Source organism: Mus caroli, unplaced genomic scaffold (assembly GCF_978045245.1).
Source record: "Mus caroli unplaced genomic scaffold, Mus_caroli_1 scaffold_11, whole genome shotgun sequence".
NCBI classification, from domain to species: domain Eukaryota; kingdom Metazoa; phylum Chordata; class Mammalia; order Rodentia; family Muridae; genus Mus; species Mus caroli.
Genome location: NW_028227266.1, coordinates 56572404 through 56591130, shown reverse-complemented (window position 1 = coordinate 56591130; position 18727 = coordinate 56572404). Strand labels below are relative to the sequence as shown.

Below are 18727 nucleotides of genomic sequence, written 5' to 3'. Positions count from 1 at the left end.
ACAAAGACCATGAGTGCACATTTATACCTTCAGAGTTTTTGTTTAAATCTTTAAGCTGGGACTTCATTTCTGAGCAGCTGTTGAGGGGTGCCCCTTTTGGCTCTAGGAAGGTTCCAAGGATAGGAGGGCTCCCCCACTGGACCACATGAGCCATGGGCTTATAAAGATATGGTCCTAGAATGGAGATGGACTTCTGTCTTCTCTATGTAGGCAGTGAATGATTCCCCAGAGATGCAAAGATGTGCATTTGGGGTTTAGAGCCAAAGGTAGAACCCAGTGCTACTGCCGCCCCGCCCCCCCCCCCCCCCCATTCTATTTGGGTTCATGCCTTCAGCAGTCAATTCCAGCCCCTCTTGGAGGTGTGCTCAATAATAAATAGCCAAGAAAAGCATCAAGGACCTCCTCCCTGTCACTGTCCCAGCTAAGAGTTCTTAGTAGAGTGCTCTTGTGTTCTCTATGTTTTGTTTTCCTCCCAGATGCAGCTGTAGCTACGAGAGCCAGCCCAGAGGCAGCCAGCAATCAACCAGAGGCAGCCAGCACTCACCCAGTGACAGCTAGCACGCCTGAGGACTCGATTGACCTTGAGCAGGTGAGATGGGTTTGATGTGGGAGGAGAGGTGGCAGGGCACAGCAGGTAAATGCCTGGGAGTTTTGATGTCCTGATGGAGGGAGAGTGCCTGAAAGAGGACAGCAGGTGACTGGGCTGGAGCTCGCAAGAGGAGAGGGTCAAGGAAGGGTTGGCTGTCTGGTGCAAGGTTCCTAATGCCCCACTAGCTCTTGATGGGCCACTAGCCAGTTCAGGAGGGGTCAGACCCAGGGGTGGGCAGGCGGTGAATGTAAAGAGTATAAACAGTGGCCCTGTTGGATGTGACACAGGATGTACCTGATGCTCACACGGACTACCTGAGCTGTTTTCTGGGGCTGGCATAGGTGGATCTCCACTCCCATGCACATGATTCTTGGACTTAACACTAAGAGTCAGAGCTCAACCCCACAGATTCCAGGGCCATCATATACCTAATAAACTAGTTTCTTAGGGTTGGAAAACGCCCTTAGATAATCTCATGCTGGCATTACTTCTGCTGTATCCTTAGCTCAGCAGCTTTCATACCCAGGCCTTTGGGAACAGGAAGTGCATTGGTTCCTGTTTTGATTGCTCTGACTGAGCACTTCTCAGAGGAGAAACACAGGGGCATCCTTTTCATTCTCCTTCATCCACACTCATAGGCATGGCTCCCCTGCAACAGGATAAGCTCTCTCAGTTCCTTTCTGCGCCTGGCATCTTTCCCTCCCCAGCTTGGTCACTCTGTTACGTGTGACTGCACGTCAAGATGTGGGCCCAGGACCAGGCAGATCTTCTGGTGGGCAGCAAGGGTATTAAACTTTTCTAGCTTTGCCTTGGAGCAAGCCATGGAAAAGCCATGCTGTGGGTTACAGCAGTGGGGAAAGGCTTCATGGGGGAGTCAGGACTTTTGAGAAGTTTAGAGCTACAAGGGAACCTTGAGTCTAAAGCCTCTTGCAGGGCTCAGATGTGAGGAAGTTTAACGTGGGCAGGGTCTTTTTCCATAAAAGTTCCTCATTTTTACTGTGGTTGTCACCTGGGGGCTGAGGCTAGGACTCAGGAAAGACGTGGGTAGCAGTGTGTGGGAGCCAAGGTCCTGTGAGGCTAAACTAAAGCTGCATAGCCAGTGCTGACAGGAGAGGCAGCTCGGGCTGACACAGCACTGCCCCGTCCCCCACCTTACTGTCTCCTGCTTCTTCAATGCTCGTGAGTGTTGTATTGAGGGAACAGAGGCAGAGGCACCCAGCCGTGCCGGCAGGGAGTTCCTGGCCTAAGTAGAACAAGAGCCTTTCATACGCCAGCAACTGCAGAGGCATAAAGGCAAAGATAAAATGGTGAAATTTCCTGCTCCTGCTCTGAGGATTGAGTATATGGGGCTTGGAACATGGCAGGCAGGTGCCTAACCACTGGGCTTCCTGCCCAGCCCCATGCATAATTTGCAGTTGAATATCTACCTTCGGTGCTTTTGAGGTAGTACCTAGGAGTATAGAATTGGTAAGCCATGTGGTGATTCTTCCATTCAAAGAGATTTATTCACTTATTTTATGTATATGAATGTTTTACTTGAGTGTGAGTGTACCATATGTGTACAGTATACCTGCAGAGGTCAGAAGAGGGTGTCAGATCCCCTAAACCTGGGGTTACAGATGGTTATGAGCTGTTGTGTGGGTTCTGGGAACTGAACAACTGAACCTTTGTAAGAGCAGCCATCTCTCTCTCTTTTTTTAAAGATTTATTTATTTATTATATGTAAGTACACTGTAGCTGTCTTCAGACACACCAGAAGAGGGCATCAGATCTCATTACAGATGGTTGTGAGCCACCATGTGGTTGCTGGGATTTGAACTCAGGACCTTTGGAAGAGCAGTCAGTGCTCTTACCCGCTGAGCCATCTCGCCAGCCCAGAGCAGCCATCTCTCGAGCTCCCTTTTCACTATTTGAGGAGTTGTTCCTGCTTCATTTAGCAGGACCCTGAACACCAAGTCGGACATGGAATAGTAATCAAACTAGTATTATATTCATTAGCCATCCTCATCACGCTCACTACTGGGTACTAGATACTCCTCGAGACATGTTGATGGCGTTCGGCAAGTGTCATTATTCCATTTTATGGAGGGAGACTGAGGCCCAGTGAGTTTTAAGTAATTCCAACTCGTGCAGTAGCTACTAGAGTTTAAGAGGGTAAGGCATACTCCTCTGAGTTCCCGACTGCTGCAACTCTGTCGCTGCCGAGGGAAGTGTTGCTTTCAGCAACAAGCATCCTGTCTCTAGAGGCAGGCAAGCTAGGCTGGTTGTCAAGCATATTCTGAGCATGGGCCATGGTCCCTGAGGTGTCGTCCTGCCCTGTCAGGACACACACAGATTGAAGCAGTGCCTGGGTACCAGTAGCCCAAGGTGACATCATGGAGACTTTTGGGGGAGAAATTACGTGTCCCAGTGAGCTCTTTGATTGGGACCAAGCTTACACCTGAGGCAGGTTGTAGGCCCAGGGTCATTGCATTTCTAACTTTTCTGTTACCTGCTTTTACAGCCCAAAGAAGTGCAGAGGGTACAGGCTCAGGCCCTAGAGCTGTCTAAGACCCAACCTGTGGCTATGGTAAAAACAGTGCCTGGAGCACACCCTGTACCAGTATATGCCTTCTCTATGCAAGGCCCCACCTACAGAGAGGTAAGCCCCCTATTCAATCTAAAAGGCTTAGACTCCAGCCAACAGTGAGGTGAAATTGGAGAAGAATCTGGGCCTTTCTCGGGTCTTTATTTGCTCCGTATTCTCCATTGCTCTCAGATGCTCCCCATGGAAGCTCAAAATAACCTTGAGCTACTCTCAGCCCAGCTGGGATGCTGAGACAGGAAAGCTATGAGATCAACCGAGACTGTTGGTCAGTGGCCATGACCAGTGCGCATGGCGACCTGAGAGAGCCTCCTGTTTGCAGAGACATGCTCAGCATGGCCAAAAGAAGGAGAGCGAAAACATGCCACAAACCCCCTGTCACTCAGCTCAGTGTCTCAGCCCAGCACCACCAGAGGCACCCCAGTCACCTCTCTAACTTCCCACTCTTCAGGAGGCTTCTCAGACAGTCGGATCCATGAAGAGGAAGTGCTCCCACGAAGATTGCTCCAGGAAGATCTTCAAGATGGAGTCCATAGAGGAGAATGAGGGCAGGTTGGCCACAAGCCTCCCCGAGCAGCCCTGGCCCGGCACTTCCAAGGCCACCTCCCCTCCACATCTGGATGGGACTTCCAGCCCTGAGAGCACTGTCCCTGAAAAAGAGATCCTCCTGCCCAACAACAATCATGTTACCGGTGACACAGGGGAAACAGGTAGGAGGATTAGGCGGGGAACACTTGTGTAAGACTGTCATGCCCTCAGATATCTGAAACACCCCAGGCCCCACCTCCACATTCTGATCCCACCTGGGCACTCAGAGCCACCAGGACTCCCATGCCCAAGCTGCTCTGAGCAGCCATTGAATATGGCACTGGTAGTTTACCCTGTGCTTGCTATGATTCCAGTGTGGGACACCGGAGGGGCTATGCCTTAGCCCTGCCTCCTTCCCTCCAAAACTGCTAGTGCCAATCCCTGTGCTCTGGGGACATAAACACTCCATCTCCTCCTAGCACACACAGGACAGGGCATCTGTTATCCCTCGCCCATTGGACAAGGATTCTCCTGGATGTCTCACCCCAGCCAGTGGACATTCCAGGAAGGATTTAATGCTGCCACCCCCTCTCCTTTTCAGAGGAGCGAGTCGTGGTGATCAGCAGCTCAGAGGACTCAGACACCGAGAATCTGGTGAGTAACACGGACTTCAGCCTAGGACTTCTGCCTCCCCTTGTTCAAGGTCCCAAAGGCCACAGCCACAGCAGGTGACTCTCAGGCTCACCTGGCACCTTGGGAAATTTTCCAGCCAGGCAATAAAGCCTAAGTCATACCAAGGACAGTCTGCAGGCACTAGCTACATGCTTGTTGCGTTCTGACCCTCTTTCTGCATCAGGCAAGAACACCTCTACAGTGCTTGCTAGGCTGCTTTCTCCAGGCCATGGCCATCCTCTGTAATATCTTCTAGATCTGAAAGCTTCTCTAGAGCTTCCTTGTGTATTTTCTATCTGCTAAGCACTCATGAGGAAAGGTAGACAAGAGTTCATTCCCTGGTTAATCAGTGAGCCGGGCATTGTGGTGACACACACCTTTAATTCCCACACTTGGAGGCAGAGGAGGATATGGATCTCTGTGAGTTCAAGGCCAGCCTGGTCTAAAGAGTGAGTTCCAGGACAGCCAGGGCTATGTAGAAGATTCTGACGAAAAACAACAACAAAGTCAGTCGATGAAGGTTGGTGATAGGTAGAGTGTGCCCATGGGTGACAAATAGTGGACAAGAGATGTCTTACTTTTTTGTTGCTGGGGAGAGACACCAATGCAAAGGCATCTTAGGGTAGAAAGAGCTTATTTGGGTTTGTAGTTTCAGAGGGTCAGTCCATAATCATCATGGCAGGAGCTTGGCAGCAGGCAGTGGGCATGGTGTTGCAGCCAGAGCCGACAACTCACATCTGGTCCACAAACACAAGTTACAGAGAGAGATGGCTAAGTGGGAATGACATAGACGTTTGAAACCTCAAAGTCCACTCCCAGTGACCCACCTACTCCAATAAGGCCACGCCTCCTAATCCTTCTCAAACAGTTCCACTAACTGGGGTCAAAGGATTCAAACATATGACCTTATGGGGATTGTTCTCATTCAAACCACCTGAGAAGCCCTCTGCAAGATTTTAGTTCATGTTGGAAACCTTCTTTGAAGGCATCTGATAATGAAACCCATGACTCTTCTGTACCTGGAGGCATGTCATCAGAGACTAGGTTGTTACGTGTCCAGAGAAAGCAAAGCATGAGGAAGGAGAGTAAGAGGTTAGACTGGAGGTCTCTATGGTCTCCAAGCTCGAAGTCCGAGATTCCATATTGCAGAGTGTACAGAGCCTGTACGGAACCCTTATTACCAGCACACACCTCCCTGCTGACTACCTGAAGAACCTCCCACCTATGTTGGACCTCCCACCCCAGCAGGACCAGCAGTCTACACCAAGGGCCTGCCACCCACCGAGTCTTCCCATCATCCCACTGAGCAAGCTCTGACTCTAAGTCTAGTCTTCTAGTCAGCCTTCCACTTGCCAGAAGTATGCTGCTGTCCTCTCTCAGATCTGCATTTTCTCACACAAAGCAAGGAGAGCCACCTGCCTTCAACACCCTGGTAGCCTGTCCTCCAGGGGTACTGTACCTCGACATAGGCCTCCTCCTATAGCTCAGGCCACCACTCTGGCCACCACAGGGCTTCCCAGGCATCTGCGGATGCGCACACAGAGAGAGAGGGCCATCAGCACACTCTGCTGCATGCCCAGAACCTTCCACTCCCTTGGACACTCCCTCCAGGGCTCCCTCAGGTTTCACCAGTGGCTTCTCCATGGCTTCTCAGTCCAATGCTTCTTCCATGGGTGGTGCTCAGGATTCAGGTCCCCCACCCCAGAGATTCTAACAGAGCCCCATGGGGGAATCTCCAAGTTCAAGGCCCTCCTTGAAGTCTTTGAAATTTCATTAGCACCACCAAGAAGCCACATCTTTACCAGTCCAGGCCTGGGTCCTCTATCAGACCGGCATCTGAGAACCTGACTTCTTTCCTCTTCCATGGCTGCTTGCCACCCCATCTCACTTTGCAGTCTTATGGCCAGATATCCCTGCCCATGAATGCAGAGATTCTGTCCATCCCAAAGCCTGACAGGTATGACTACTCAATAAATACTTCTTTTTTGGTTTTTCGAGACAGGGTTTCTCTGTATAGCCCTGGCTGTCCTGGAACTCACTTTGTAGACCAGACTCACTTTCTCAAACTCAGAAATCCGCCTGCCTCTGCCTCCCGAGTGCTGGGATTAAAGGCGTGTGCCACCACGCCCGGCTTTTTTTTTTTTTTTTTTTTTTTTGTTTCAATAAATACTTCCACATAACCCTTTTCCCCATGGCCATCAGATCCCGTGCAGGATCTTCCCTGTGGTGCCGTTTAGCTTTCTTCCCTCCACACTGTGAGCATCCAAAGTGGAAAGCAGGGCAAGGCCTCTACTATAATATATTCCATCACTGGTGGCTTTGAGGTCCAGCTCTTAGAGTGCAACCCTATCTCCCCAGTTTGTCTCAGACATCTCCCCACCTCCCCTCTCATGGAGCAAAGATAGGACCATCTGCCCCACCCTACCCCTAGATTTCTTCTTCCCCTTCATGTCTTGCTTTCTTTCTGGTTGATTTCAACCCCCACCATCTGACCTCCACTCCTTGACAACTCAAGGATCTTCAGCCTGTTAGTCACTTCAGCTGGCAACCAACAGCATGGCCACACTTCGTGCCTCGACACCATCTCTAAATGGACTGACTGCTCTGACTCAGACCACAGCCTCATGTTCCGTGAGCTCTCAAATCTGTCACCTCCTACCAGCTCTCCCTTTTTCAATCATTATCTCATGGAGGAGCTCTGCTGGCAGAAACAACCACAGGAAGATTCCCGGGGCCCCGTTGACTCTCTGCTGCCCCCTGGAGACATGTTAGAGAAAAGCCACAAAGGAAGGCAAAGAACTAAGGACTTCTGGTCATGCCCTCCAGTTCTCATTTGGCTCCTCAGGGACACTTCTCTGAGCTTCATCCTGACCCTCCCCCTAGCCTGTTGACTATACCTTCTGCTCCTGGGAAGAAACAGAAGCCCTTTTGGCGGTGTGGGAATTGTCAGCATCTGCTACCTAATTACAGATTTGTCTGCTGTTGGCACTTCCCTTCATCTGCCACTTCTGCCTGGTTGGAGGGGAAGTCTGTCTTCCTCTAAGACCCACACCTGAGTCCTGCTCCCCTGCTTCCCTGCCCCCACCCTGTGAGGAGGCTCACTATCTCCTGCTTCCCCCTTGGCCTATGCTTCTCATCCTACTTTCTGCATCTCCACACCATGCCTACACCCTCTACCCGTTCGTTGGCACGAGGGAAGCTCCAGGCCTCTCAGCACCGTGGTCCTAGATAGTCCCTAGCATTCCTGACTGGGTCAGCCTCTCCCAGAAGTCCATCTCTCTTTGCATTTCTGGGTGCTTCGTTCCAGGTCTCCTTGCTCTTGTAAAGGTTGTTATTCTGGCTTCCTTTCCCCTGTACTGGGTACAGTCTCTGGGTTAGGGCAGCCTGCTCTGACTAGTTGTTGTTCCTGCCTGCTAGACCAGAATGCCAGGGCGTACCGGCAGCTTTGCCTAAAGCCCCGTGTGTACTGTGCACATTCTCTCTGTCCCTCCCCCTGGATTACCACTCTACCCTCTGCAGAGGTGCATTGCTGAGGGCAGGGTACCTCTTGTAACTGTTTCTCACCTGTAGCCAAAATTTGGTCCTTGCCTTTCCGTTGTTGCCTATATTCTTCTGTTAGCTGGACATTACTTTCTGTCTCATCATCTTTGATAACGTTCAAGCTACTGGCCCGGATGGAACTGGAAACCTAGGAAGGAACAGTGGAGAAAAGTATTCCAGAGGTTTCCCCGGGCATTGTACATGGTTGAGCTCAGGAGATGTCACAAGCACTATAGCAGGTGGGGAGAGGACAGTGAGATCCAATCATTCGTGGGTTATCAGGATCACCAAGGGAGGAGGGAGATACACAATTCAGGTTAGGAAAAGGTGATCATTGCTCAGTGTGCAGAGCAAGCCTGGGGGGCAGAAGAGTCCATTGCTTTTATATATATATATATATATATATATATACATATACACACACACATACATATGTGTGTGTATTTACATAAAATATATACTGTATATATTTACATATATATGTGTGTGTATTTACAAATACAAATTTGCACTTTGCAGTTTGGAGGGACAGATAGTACTTCAGGGTACCCATCCCTATCTTCCCTATCTCCTTTCTGTAGGGCCTTTGTTTTACTTTATAATGAGGGGCTGTTCTATAAGTATTGGCCTGCTGAAGTGCCATCTTTTTCAAATGAGACAGTAGGGGTAGGCAGGCCTTAGCATGGCCTGCATTTATGTCCATTACAAGACTTCCCTGTTCCAGGGGAGAGACCATGCAAGGAGGAATGTTTCAGAAGAGCTCATCTTGCTGGACGAGGCAGCCGGGTCTCAGATGTGGAGAGAAGTCAGGTTCTAGTCTCTTGTAGAGTCCATGGGAGGAAAGCTGTGCTTAAGCCCTGGAAAGATGGGTGGGGCCCTGCACCTAGCCAAGGCCACTGTTTGAAGGGTCTTCAGCAGAAGAGATAGGTATTCTCACCCATTTTTTGTGACAGATGACTAGAGACCTTGACAGTATCAGAGCAAGCAGGAACCGGGGCAGCCTGTGGCAGACCCAGCAAGGATGACTGGCAGAGGAAGGGAGGCTCATGAGCAACAGCTGGTGCAGAGATGCCACCATGGTACTGATGTGAGAGGCAGGTGCTTGGCTGAGAATGTGGGAACTGTGTGTGTAAGAGCAGAGCTGCCTGCAGAAGGGCTGGAGCCGCAGGCACAAGGGTCCTAGCAGCTAATTACATGACCTAGTTTGCTAATATCTGTGCCTTGTCTCCAAGGCCTTTAAGAGCCTTGGAGCTAGGAGTTAGGAGTTTGTGTCTGTGAACCCCAGAGACACATGTGTCTCACTAAACTGAGCCCAGCTATAGCTGAAGCTTAGGCGTGAGAAAGTTCTTCAGGATCTCGACTTTTGCTGAGCGTCAATGGAAGATTCTAGATGGCTCCCCAAGCTAAACACTGGCTTCCCAAAAGGAGTTGACTTTTGTCTCTTCAGCTTATCGTCAAACAAGGCATGAATGCCCGTGTAGACCGGAGGTTCTCAGGCCTGGCTGTGCACCGAGGACTTTAAGCAACTGCACATTGCTGGATCCCACCTCCACAGATTCTATGTCCCATGAACTGCCTGGACTTCCTATGCTACTAAGGCCTAGCCAAAGTCAGGCATTGCTGAACGGAGGCATTCAGTGTATGTAAGAGAGGAATGTTCCTTTATTTGGAAGGGAGTGACATTTAAGTTAGTGGGTGTGATACAGAAAGGACAAGAAAGACTGGCTCTCACCTCCATCGGAGAACAGGGAAGGGAAGAGAGCTTAAGTCTCCCATCCCAGTCCTTGGTCTCTCATCATCTCACTCCAGAGGAGGTGTTGTTGTTGTTTAATTCTTTGGCCTTCTCTCTGTTGGTCTTACCCCTGCCTGCATGAGAACTCTCTTTTCTCAGCCCTATTCTCTCCTGCCTCCACTTCTCTTTCCCCCACAAGCAAGTTTCTTGATTTTTTTTCCATCTCTCTCCCTCCTTTCTTCCCTCCGGAGCTCCCCCCCCTCCCTCCCTCCCTACACACTCAGCTATTCTGATATTTGGAATAAGATGGAGGAGTGAGGGCTTCTGATGTGCCCAGAGACTCCCTTGCTGAGCTAGGAGGGAGAGATGCTGGTCCAGGTACTGTGTGTTCCCTTCCTATAGACCCTTGTCTTTAGAGATGTCTTGCTTAAATGGTCCATTTAAGCCAAGCTGGTTTGAGATTTAAGAGAAGAGGCGAATAAGGAGTTTTTAGCCACCCTGTGCTAGCTCAAGTACATGGTGTGCCAGTGAGACCAGCCTCTGCCATTAGTGCATGGCAATTCCTGGGGGTTTGGGGGAGTGTGGGGGGCTGTGCCTAGGCTAAAAGACAGATCCTGCCTTTCCTCCAGCCATAGCTCAGAGGAAGGAAAGGGGGGCATCCTGTTAGTGAGACACCTACAGGTTCCCTCAGAGAAGGCAGATCGAGAAATGAGGTTTCCTACCATAAGTGATGTGGCATGAAGATGAAGGCAGTAAGCAGAAGGCAGAGCTGTGGGGCGCTCCAGGTGTTCTGCTCTGAAGACTGCCTTCAAGGCCTGAAGGGACATCGTCAGGAGGAAAGAGTCAGGTGGGCGCACCTGGGGCCACAAAGGGGCTTTTGGTGTAATGCTTGAGGTCAGAAGGAAGACCTAGGAAGAGGCAGTTCGTGCATAGAAGAATTGACTGGGCCAGTGAGGCAGCTCTTTAGCATCTGGAGAGGGTGAATCCAGACCAGAGAAGGGCATAGCCAGGGTGGCTCAGCTCTGCCTACCAGTCTAAGTGTGAGGATAGACACTGGGAGTCTAAAGACAGAAACCCAGAGCAAGAGTGCAAACTCTGGAGGCCACTCCAGAAAATGACGTAATTTTTCCGTGGGGAAGAGAACAGTCTACTGCTCTCAGCTCGCAACTAGGAAGATGCCTCCAGAAAGGCTCTCACAGGGATGACGAAGCAATGTGGGGTGTCTGGGTGTAAGGCGGGCTGGGAGGAAGTTGGGGTGCCTGATGCAGGACTACAAAATATAAGTTGAATGAAAAGCAACTTCCTCTAGGAGAGCCCAGCCCTGGTTCGCTTTCTAGTGAGCACCACAACTCCTCTTGGCTGAAGGTTTGTGGAAAGCAAGCGTTTTAGAAGGGTGGGTGATAACCGCCACGGCCAAAGGTACTTATTTCAAGTCACAGCTTGTAGTCCATCATCCAGGGAAGTCGTGACAGGAACCAAAGACAGGCACTGACTCAGAATCTGTGGAAGAGTGCTTTTTACTGGCTGCTGCTCCTCTTGGCTAGCTCAGCCTGATCTCTTATACACCCAAGGACCATGTGCCCAGGGATGACACCGCTCTCAGTGGGCTTTGCCCCTCCATATCAATCGCTACTTACGAAGGGAGGCATTCTCCCCACATTGTAGCTTCCCCATCTCAGATGACTCTAGCTTGTGTCAAGTTAACAAAGACAACAACTAGGGCAGCAGGCATATTAACTCTCTCTGCAGCCAGAGGTGTTCTCCAGAAGCCACAGCCCTGGCTCATGTGTGTAACCCTTACATGAGACGCATTTGGTTCACACCTGCATACACATTTGTGCGTCCCCACTACTCCACCCTCTCCTGCGCACAGAGAGGCTCTTACTGTGCAGGCGGGTATCATCCCTACAGTTTCCTGTGCGCACACTTGCTCCAGAGCACAGACTCACCTCGCCTTGGACCTTCAAGGCCTCTGAACTCCTGACCTGTTGGCTTCTTTGTGTTGCAGTCCTCCCACGAGTTGGACGATAGCGGCAGTGAGTCCAGCAGCCTGCAGCTGGAGGGCCCCAATTCCCTCAAGGCCTTGGATGAGAGCCTCGCCGAACCCCACTTAGAAGACAGGACCCTGGTTTTCTTTGACCTCAAGATTGACAATGAAAGTGGGTTTCCCAAGACCTACCTCTTTTTAGCTTAGTCTCTGAGTTCCCAGGGAAAATGCAGATAGAGCCACCTCTAAGGCTCCTGCCAGTCTCTAACCAGCCATGACAACCAGGTGGACAGAGGACTCTGACACACCTGAGATACCAAGTGCTGCCATATCTGCCTGGAGTGGAACCAGGACATGAGAGGGAGAAGTGTAACTCCACAGATTCACTTCTGACAAAACCTCTGTGGAGAGACTAGGAACAGTGTATAGGCCATAGTTGACTTTTTAGAGACAGGTTTTCTCTGTGTATCCTGGGCTGTCCTGGAACTCACTCTGTAGACCAGGCTGGCCTCAAACTCAGAAATCCGCCTGCCTCTGCCTCCCAAGTGCTGGGATTAAAGGTGTGTGCTACCACTGACTGGCAGTAATCTACTCTTGACCTTTGGCTATGACCACACATTTCCTAGAACAGGGCCCAGATACATGAGGAGACCTGCAGAACCCAGGTTACAGAGAGTTGCGACTCCTTGTCCTGGAAGCCCCTAGTCTTCCTCTCTGTCATCCTTGCCCTGGCCCCTCAGCTCTGACCCTTTACTCTATCCAATAGTTATGGGCCCTGTATTGAGGCTAGCCCAGCCAGCCAGAATCATCAGGTATTTCCATAGCACACACACACACAAAAAGCCATTTGGGCTTCAGGAGGAGTCTGGGGCAATGCTCTTAAGGGTTGTAGCCCAGAGCTCTGATCCAGCAGGGACTGATGGGGTTGGAGGTAGGAACAGAATAGAAGGCGGATAAGAAACATGCTGGGGTCTCTGTTGTAGGTGGAGGCTGAGAAAATACAAAATGGGCAGAATTCTAAGGGTTGGGCAAACTGCAGGGCAGGAGGGATAGGAAGAGCCAGCTTCCGGACGGGTGAACCATCCCCGCCCCCTATCGGAGCCAGGCAAGAACTACATATGGAAGATACTTGGTTCCTGCCAGCAGGCTTCAAAGTGGGATTTCTAGACAGTGGGTCAGCAGCCCGATCCCTTGCACTCAACCCAGTGCCTCCTGAACCCTGAACCTCACCCTGACCTTCTTTCCTGCCTAGCCCAGAAAATTAGCCAGCTGGCAGCGGTGAACCGGGAAAGCAAGTTCCGTGTGCTCATCCAGCCCGAGGCCTACAGTGTCTACTCCAAGGCTGTCTCCCTGGAGGCGGGGCTACTGCACTTCCTCAACTTCCTCACCACCATGCACCGTCCCATCTTGGCGTGTCCAAGGCTGTGGGGGCCCGGACTCCCCATCTTCTTCCAGACCCTGAGTGATATTAATAAGCTGTGGGAATTCCAGGACACCATCTCAGGTTTCTTGGCCGTGCTGCCCCTCATCCGGGAACGCATACCCGGCGCTAGCAGCTTCAAACTTGGGAACCTAGCCAAGACCTACCTGGCGAGAAACATGAGCGAACGCAGCGCTCTGGCTTCTGTGCTGGCCATGAGGGACCTGTGCTGCCTCCTTGAGGTCTCCCCAGGACTGCCGCTGGCCCAGCATATCTACTCCTTCAGTAGCTTGCAGTGTTTTGCTTCCCTGCAGCCCCTAATTCAGGCCAGCGTCCTGCCGCAGTCTGAGGCCCGCCTCTTGGCCCTCCACAATGTGAGCTTTGTAGAGTTGCTGAATGCATACCGCACCAACAGGCAAGAAGGCTTGAAGAAGTATGTCCGCTATCTGAGCCTGCAGACCACCTCGTCGTCATCGTCCCAAGTTGCCCAATTTCTGCAGGCTCTGAGCACCCACATGGAAGGACTGTTGGAAGGCTATGCCCCTGCTGGGGCAGAAGGCAATCCTGCTTCTCTCTCTGGCAAAGCTGAAAGTAAGGGATGCCTGGCCTAGCAGCTCGGCACAGAGGGAGGGGCATCCCTGAGCCGGTCCCCACCCTCCAGTACATTCCCAGGTCCTGGCCATTTAGTTCAGAACAGGTGTCCTTTCTCTATGACCAAACTTACTTTCTCTAAAATTTCTGCAGCAGACACCAGAGGCACCCCAGACCTAGACCTCCCTTCTAGAAGCCAGAACCAGGAAGGCTTGCATAAAGAAGGAGTGGCCTCTGAGCTCTCAAGGGCCCCAGTTGCCACCAACCACCACCACAGGTGGCCTTACAGCTCTTCCTGGATGTTCGATTCATGTAAGTGACCTGCTGATGATCCACAAATATTACTTTAGGGTGGCACTGACCGATATACCAGCAGCGCCATGAGCACTCAAAGTGCCTTTCGAACCAAAATGCCCTCGTGAATTTGAGTCCTCTCGGCCCCAACTGACCAGAGGCCAACTGTGTTCACTTTTATTTTTCTTAAAGTACTTTTGTTCCAAAGGGGCCTTGCAGCACCAGAGAGCTAGGAACTGTCGCTCCGTCCATACCTGTTTCCACACACTGATCCTTCAGAGTTGGTTCTTTGTTTATCAGGCCTCCTGACCCTCCCTGCACCTAGCCCTTCCAAGGGACATCCAGTGGAGCACTGGCATCTCAAGCTTGGGAAGGTCTCTAGAATTAGGCTTTCTGGAGCAGGGCCTGTAGTGTTAACAAGTTCTCTGGGTGGCTCTATTCTGAGCATCCCTGTTGCCTCTGACCAACCCCCTCACCCCCAAAGGGAAGCAGAGAAGCCCCTGGCCATGCACATTGAGTATGATCAGCAAAAGGCCAGAACTCCAGTGTCCTGTGAGACTGGCTGACCCGAGGTATTATCTCGGTCTTCAGCCCCTGGAGTTTCAGGGTTGGGCAGCAGGTTACTGGAGTAGCAGATAAGAAACATCCTTACCTTCTCTCATTCCCCAGCTCTCATTCTGAGCCTTTGGTCCCTGACCTTATGGCCATCTTGGAGGTCAGTTGTTCCCTGTGGTTGACTGAACTGCTGTTGCTCTCCACGTTCCACCCTGACCCATTCCCTGCTTGCTCCTAGGGTGTTTTCCAGATAGCCTAGAGTTCCAGCTTTGACAGCCTGATGGCCTCCATTTTCATATGAATGATGCCTGCATCCCCACACCTCTGACTCGTCCTATGGGTGTTCCAAGGCACCCAATGCTGCATCCTTTAATACAGTTTCTTATGGTTATTGTGGTGACCCCCAACCATAAAATCATTTTGTTGCTATTTCTTGTTTTGTTTTGTTTTTTCGAGACAGGGTTTCTCTGTATAGTCCTGGCTGTCCTGGAACTCACTCTGTAGACCAGGCTGGCCTCGAACTCAGAAATCCGCCTGCCTCTGCCTCCCGGGTGCTGGGATTAAAGGCGTGCGCCACCACGCCCGGCACTGTTGCTATTTCATGTCTGTAATTTTGCTAGTTAATGAGCTGTAATGTAAACATCTGGTATGGAGAATATCTGATATGCGACTCCTATGAAAGAGTCATTTGACCCCACCCCCAATTGGGTCACGAACAACAGGTTGAGAACTGCTGCTCTAAGGCGTTCTGTAGAAGTTCATTCCTACCACAGTAAGGCTGGACTCTGAAAACTATCCATTAGAGCTCTGGTTCTGGGTGGAGATAAGGATGGGAGGAGAAAGGTTGAGACCCTGGTCTGGCTGTACTGGCAAGGCAGTGCTGGGCCCATATCTCATACCTTGCCCTCAGCCTATCCCTGAACTAAACAGGACCCATTGAGTCCTAGCCTCAGCAGGCTGCTTGTCTTCAGCTGATGGTGGATTAATGACAGAAGGAAGCCCCGCCCCTCACTGCTGTCTAAGCCTTCAGTAAACATGTGAATCCTGAAACCCTAACATTCTGATTGCAATCTCTACTAATCCCTCCTTCCTTTGAGGAGCCTCTTTCCTGGGGACAAAAGGCTCTCCTAGACATGAGTGAGCAGGTAATCGCCCAACTTGGCTTTGGGGAAAGACAGAGTCTGACAGAGCTGAGCATCGCCTCATCCAGAGCTAAGGACATGAGTCCTCTATTTCAAGTAGGGAAACCCAGGGGGACTTTGCTCAGGACAGTTCCCAAAGTGAGAGGTACCAACTTCAAGAATTGCCTCCTAGGGGGAGGCACAAGCCAGAGACCAGGACCTGCAGGCCCTTTGCTGCTGGGTCCTCTCCCGTTTTCAAGTTTCTAAAGCTGGCAATAAAATCCTGAGAACTGAGAGAGAGGAGCAGTGTAGGAAATTGCATTGTGTGGTTCATGCATTGTCTTTGATATCCTAGACGGAGCTCAGCTTAGAACTTTCCAAGCACCAATGCACAGCGTTCTAGGGAATGGTTATCCTTGGCTGGGTGAGCTGCCAGGCAAGTTTATGCTGTGTGTGTCACATTTTTAAATTTTGTCAAGGTTTACCCACACACACACCAATCAAAACCTTATTGGTCTGGAAGTTGGGATTCAGTTTTTGGTAGATCATGGTAGACCTGGTACTTCTAATTCCCTGGTCCTCAGCCGGCTCCTCTGTAAAATGAGAAAATGTATATTTTTACTTCATGAGATCTTTGCTGGAACTAATGAGAAGGGTCAGTGTTTGTGACTTATGGGCTTATTTTACAGACAAGATGAGAGTTACCACTCTAAGAAAACAAACAGCAAGTCTTAGCAACATAACAAGAATACACACTGTGAGGCAGATGTATATGCAGCAGCGTACTCATACATTCAATAAATAGAGTTGAAAAAAAAAAAAGAATACACACTGTGTTCGGGGAGAGGCTGGGAGGGAGCCAAGAAGTGTCAGGCGGCACCACCACATCTTAGCAAGTGAGCTAAGTGGCTCTGTGTTCCTGATGCTCCAAATGGGAGAAGGACCTGGAATAATACAGATTGGGCTTCTTGGGGCTGCTTGGCTCGTTTCTGCCCTAACCCCTCTTTTGAGAACAAAGGCTAGTTCATGCCCTTATGAATGTCCCTTGAAAGTCTGCTTTAGCCTAGCCCCAACCTGCACAACACCCAAAGGCTACCCAGGTGCCTGCTGTTCTGCCACCCTGGACCCTACTCCATTTCACCTTCAAAGTCTAACCTTGGGCCTGCCCCTCTCAGCAGATCTCCTAGGTCTTCTGAGACTCCCTGCTAACACCCTAGGTTTGTCGGCTCCCCTGCATTCGGGGTTTCTGCCTCTTTTGTTCTCTATTAAGGGCGCAGCTAGTTAGCGTAGGCTCCCTGGGTGTGGTACACTAACCATTAAGTCAGGACTGAACCGTCCCAGGTAGAAGAGGATCCAAGCTTACACTACCCCCAGCTTCTGTCAGCAGAGGGCACCACAGCCCACATGTCTGACCAGAGGCTTGCTGGACCATTGTGCATAGCTTTGTTGGGGTTGGTAGCCTAGGCATAATGTGTCCCAGCCGTTTGTAATGTGTTGGGCATTGTGGGACTACAAGAGACGGCTTTAGGTAGCTGGCTCACGGAGGACAATTTTCAAACATCTAAGTCTTTATTTGAACACCTATCGAGAATGATTTTGCCAGTCTTGCTGATTTCTGAGGTAAGTTGCTCAGAATGCCACTAAGTTGGAATTCTTTAAAGGTATGCATATCGTTAATATTAAGTAACTGTAAGCCCAGCAGAAACACAGGCACAGCAAAACTGTAAATGTGGAAACGTTTGGAAAATGTTGAGTCATCGGTGAAATTAGAAACAGGGACCACGGGAGAGAGAGAGAGAGCTGAGCCAGGTAAGGCCCGAGTCGGAATTGGGGGTGGGGTGAGTGGGTTAAAGTAGTTGTCAGCGAGGAGATCATGACCTGCAGTTTAGCTGGGGGTAAATGGTAAGATGTGGGGTTAGACCAGACTCAGGGTCACATCTGGAGCACAGGTCATGAATCCAGGGAAAATCTGAGCCACCCACTCGTCTCCAGGCATGGCTTTAGTAATGGAGGAATCCCCGAAGCTTCTGAGGAACTGCTCACGTGGCACCCCAACGCATGCTCTATCCCTTTCTGGAACCATCTTTTAGAAGCATCTAGAAGGCCCTCTGCTGCAGCTCCCTGATGCCCAGGTGGGCCAAGTCCACCAATCATGGGAACGACTGAGCCATGCGCAGTTCTCTCTAAGGACAAGAGCCCTGGACATCAGGTGTGTTCTTGGTACCATATCCTAGCTGTCATACTAGGACTTAGCCACCAATGCCAAGTAGCTGCAACCCCTCCTCTTAGCTACACCATTTCCTTACACCTTGGTCGCCTTCTTCCTACCAGTGAACACAGGGACCAGCAAAGCCAATATCTTGCAGGAGGTCAGCTCTCTTGCCTATGCAGGCAGAAGTAGAATTGACCCCAGAGGGAGCCCATGCCTAGGCCACTGCACCAGGTGTCTGGCCTTGAACTTGGGCAGAAGTTTCCTGTCTCCTTTCAGTGTCATCCTGATTGCCCAGTCTTGGGTGATGGGAAATGAAGGCCCCTGAAGCTCCCGTCTCCCTCAGCCTGGTACCACTACTGCTCAAGCTTATCCTAATTTCTTTTTAAATTTTAGGGCAGTGTCTCTCTACCTCTTTTTGTCATATTACTGCCACCCCCTAAGGAATCTTTTAAGGTAATTTGGTCCTATTTTCACATTCCTCCAACATATGTGCTTATACCAGTTATGACTGGCCTCTGGTACTTTTTCGATTTGCAACCTCTAAAAAGAGTGCTTTCTTTCATCCACAGCTGCTTGGACAGTGAGACCCCAGAGGCATGATTTCTGTAAGGTTGTCAGCTGCCTGCCAGGGGTCAGTTTCCCTCTCCTGGGGGTGGGGGTGCTGCCTTTGTTGAAGATGTACAATTTCTGGAGAGACCCCATCTCCAGTCACAGTGCAAGTCGGAGCTGGTCATGGAGTGCTGTAGGGATGGGGATATGTGGAGAGCAATGACAGAAGATATGGGTGAGATCTCTGAGGACACGCCCCTCAGAGTAGCGGAGGCCTAGTACAAGGATGGCCAAGCCTGAGTCTAGGGCTCAAGAACGGTAGGCAGGACCGTCATTAGCATTTGTCTCTGAAC

General features: G+C 50.7%; 1 protein-coding gene across 4 annotated transcripts in view; it reads left to right on the top strand.

The window, feature by feature from the left end:
• The window catches only part of Pml (PML nuclear body scaffold), a 32181-nt gene extending 17260 nt beyond the window's left edge, over positions 1-14921 (top strand). Inside the window, exons 4-11 of one of the 4 annotated variants that reach the window (XM_021172690.2) lie at positions 477-589; positions 3093-3230; positions 3625-3883; positions 4303-4355; positions 11654-11804; positions 12885-13643; positions 13797-13955; positions 14731-14921. In XM_021172690.2, coding sequence (XP_021028349.2) covers positions 477-589; positions 3093-3230; positions 3625-3883; positions 4303-4355; positions 11654-11804; positions 12885-13643; positions 13797-13955; positions 14731-14765 — 1667 coding nt within the window. In that variant the 3' untranslated portion in view covers positions 14766-14921. Of the gene's footprint in view, positions 1-476; positions 590-3092; positions 3231-3624; positions 3884-4302; positions 4356-11653; positions 11805-12884 lie in introns of all 4 variants that reach the window. The other 3 variants (XM_021172691.2, XM_085844666.1, XM_085844667.1) reach the window with 3 other exon arrangements.
• The last annotated feature ends 3806 nt before the right edge of the window (positions 14922-18727 follow it).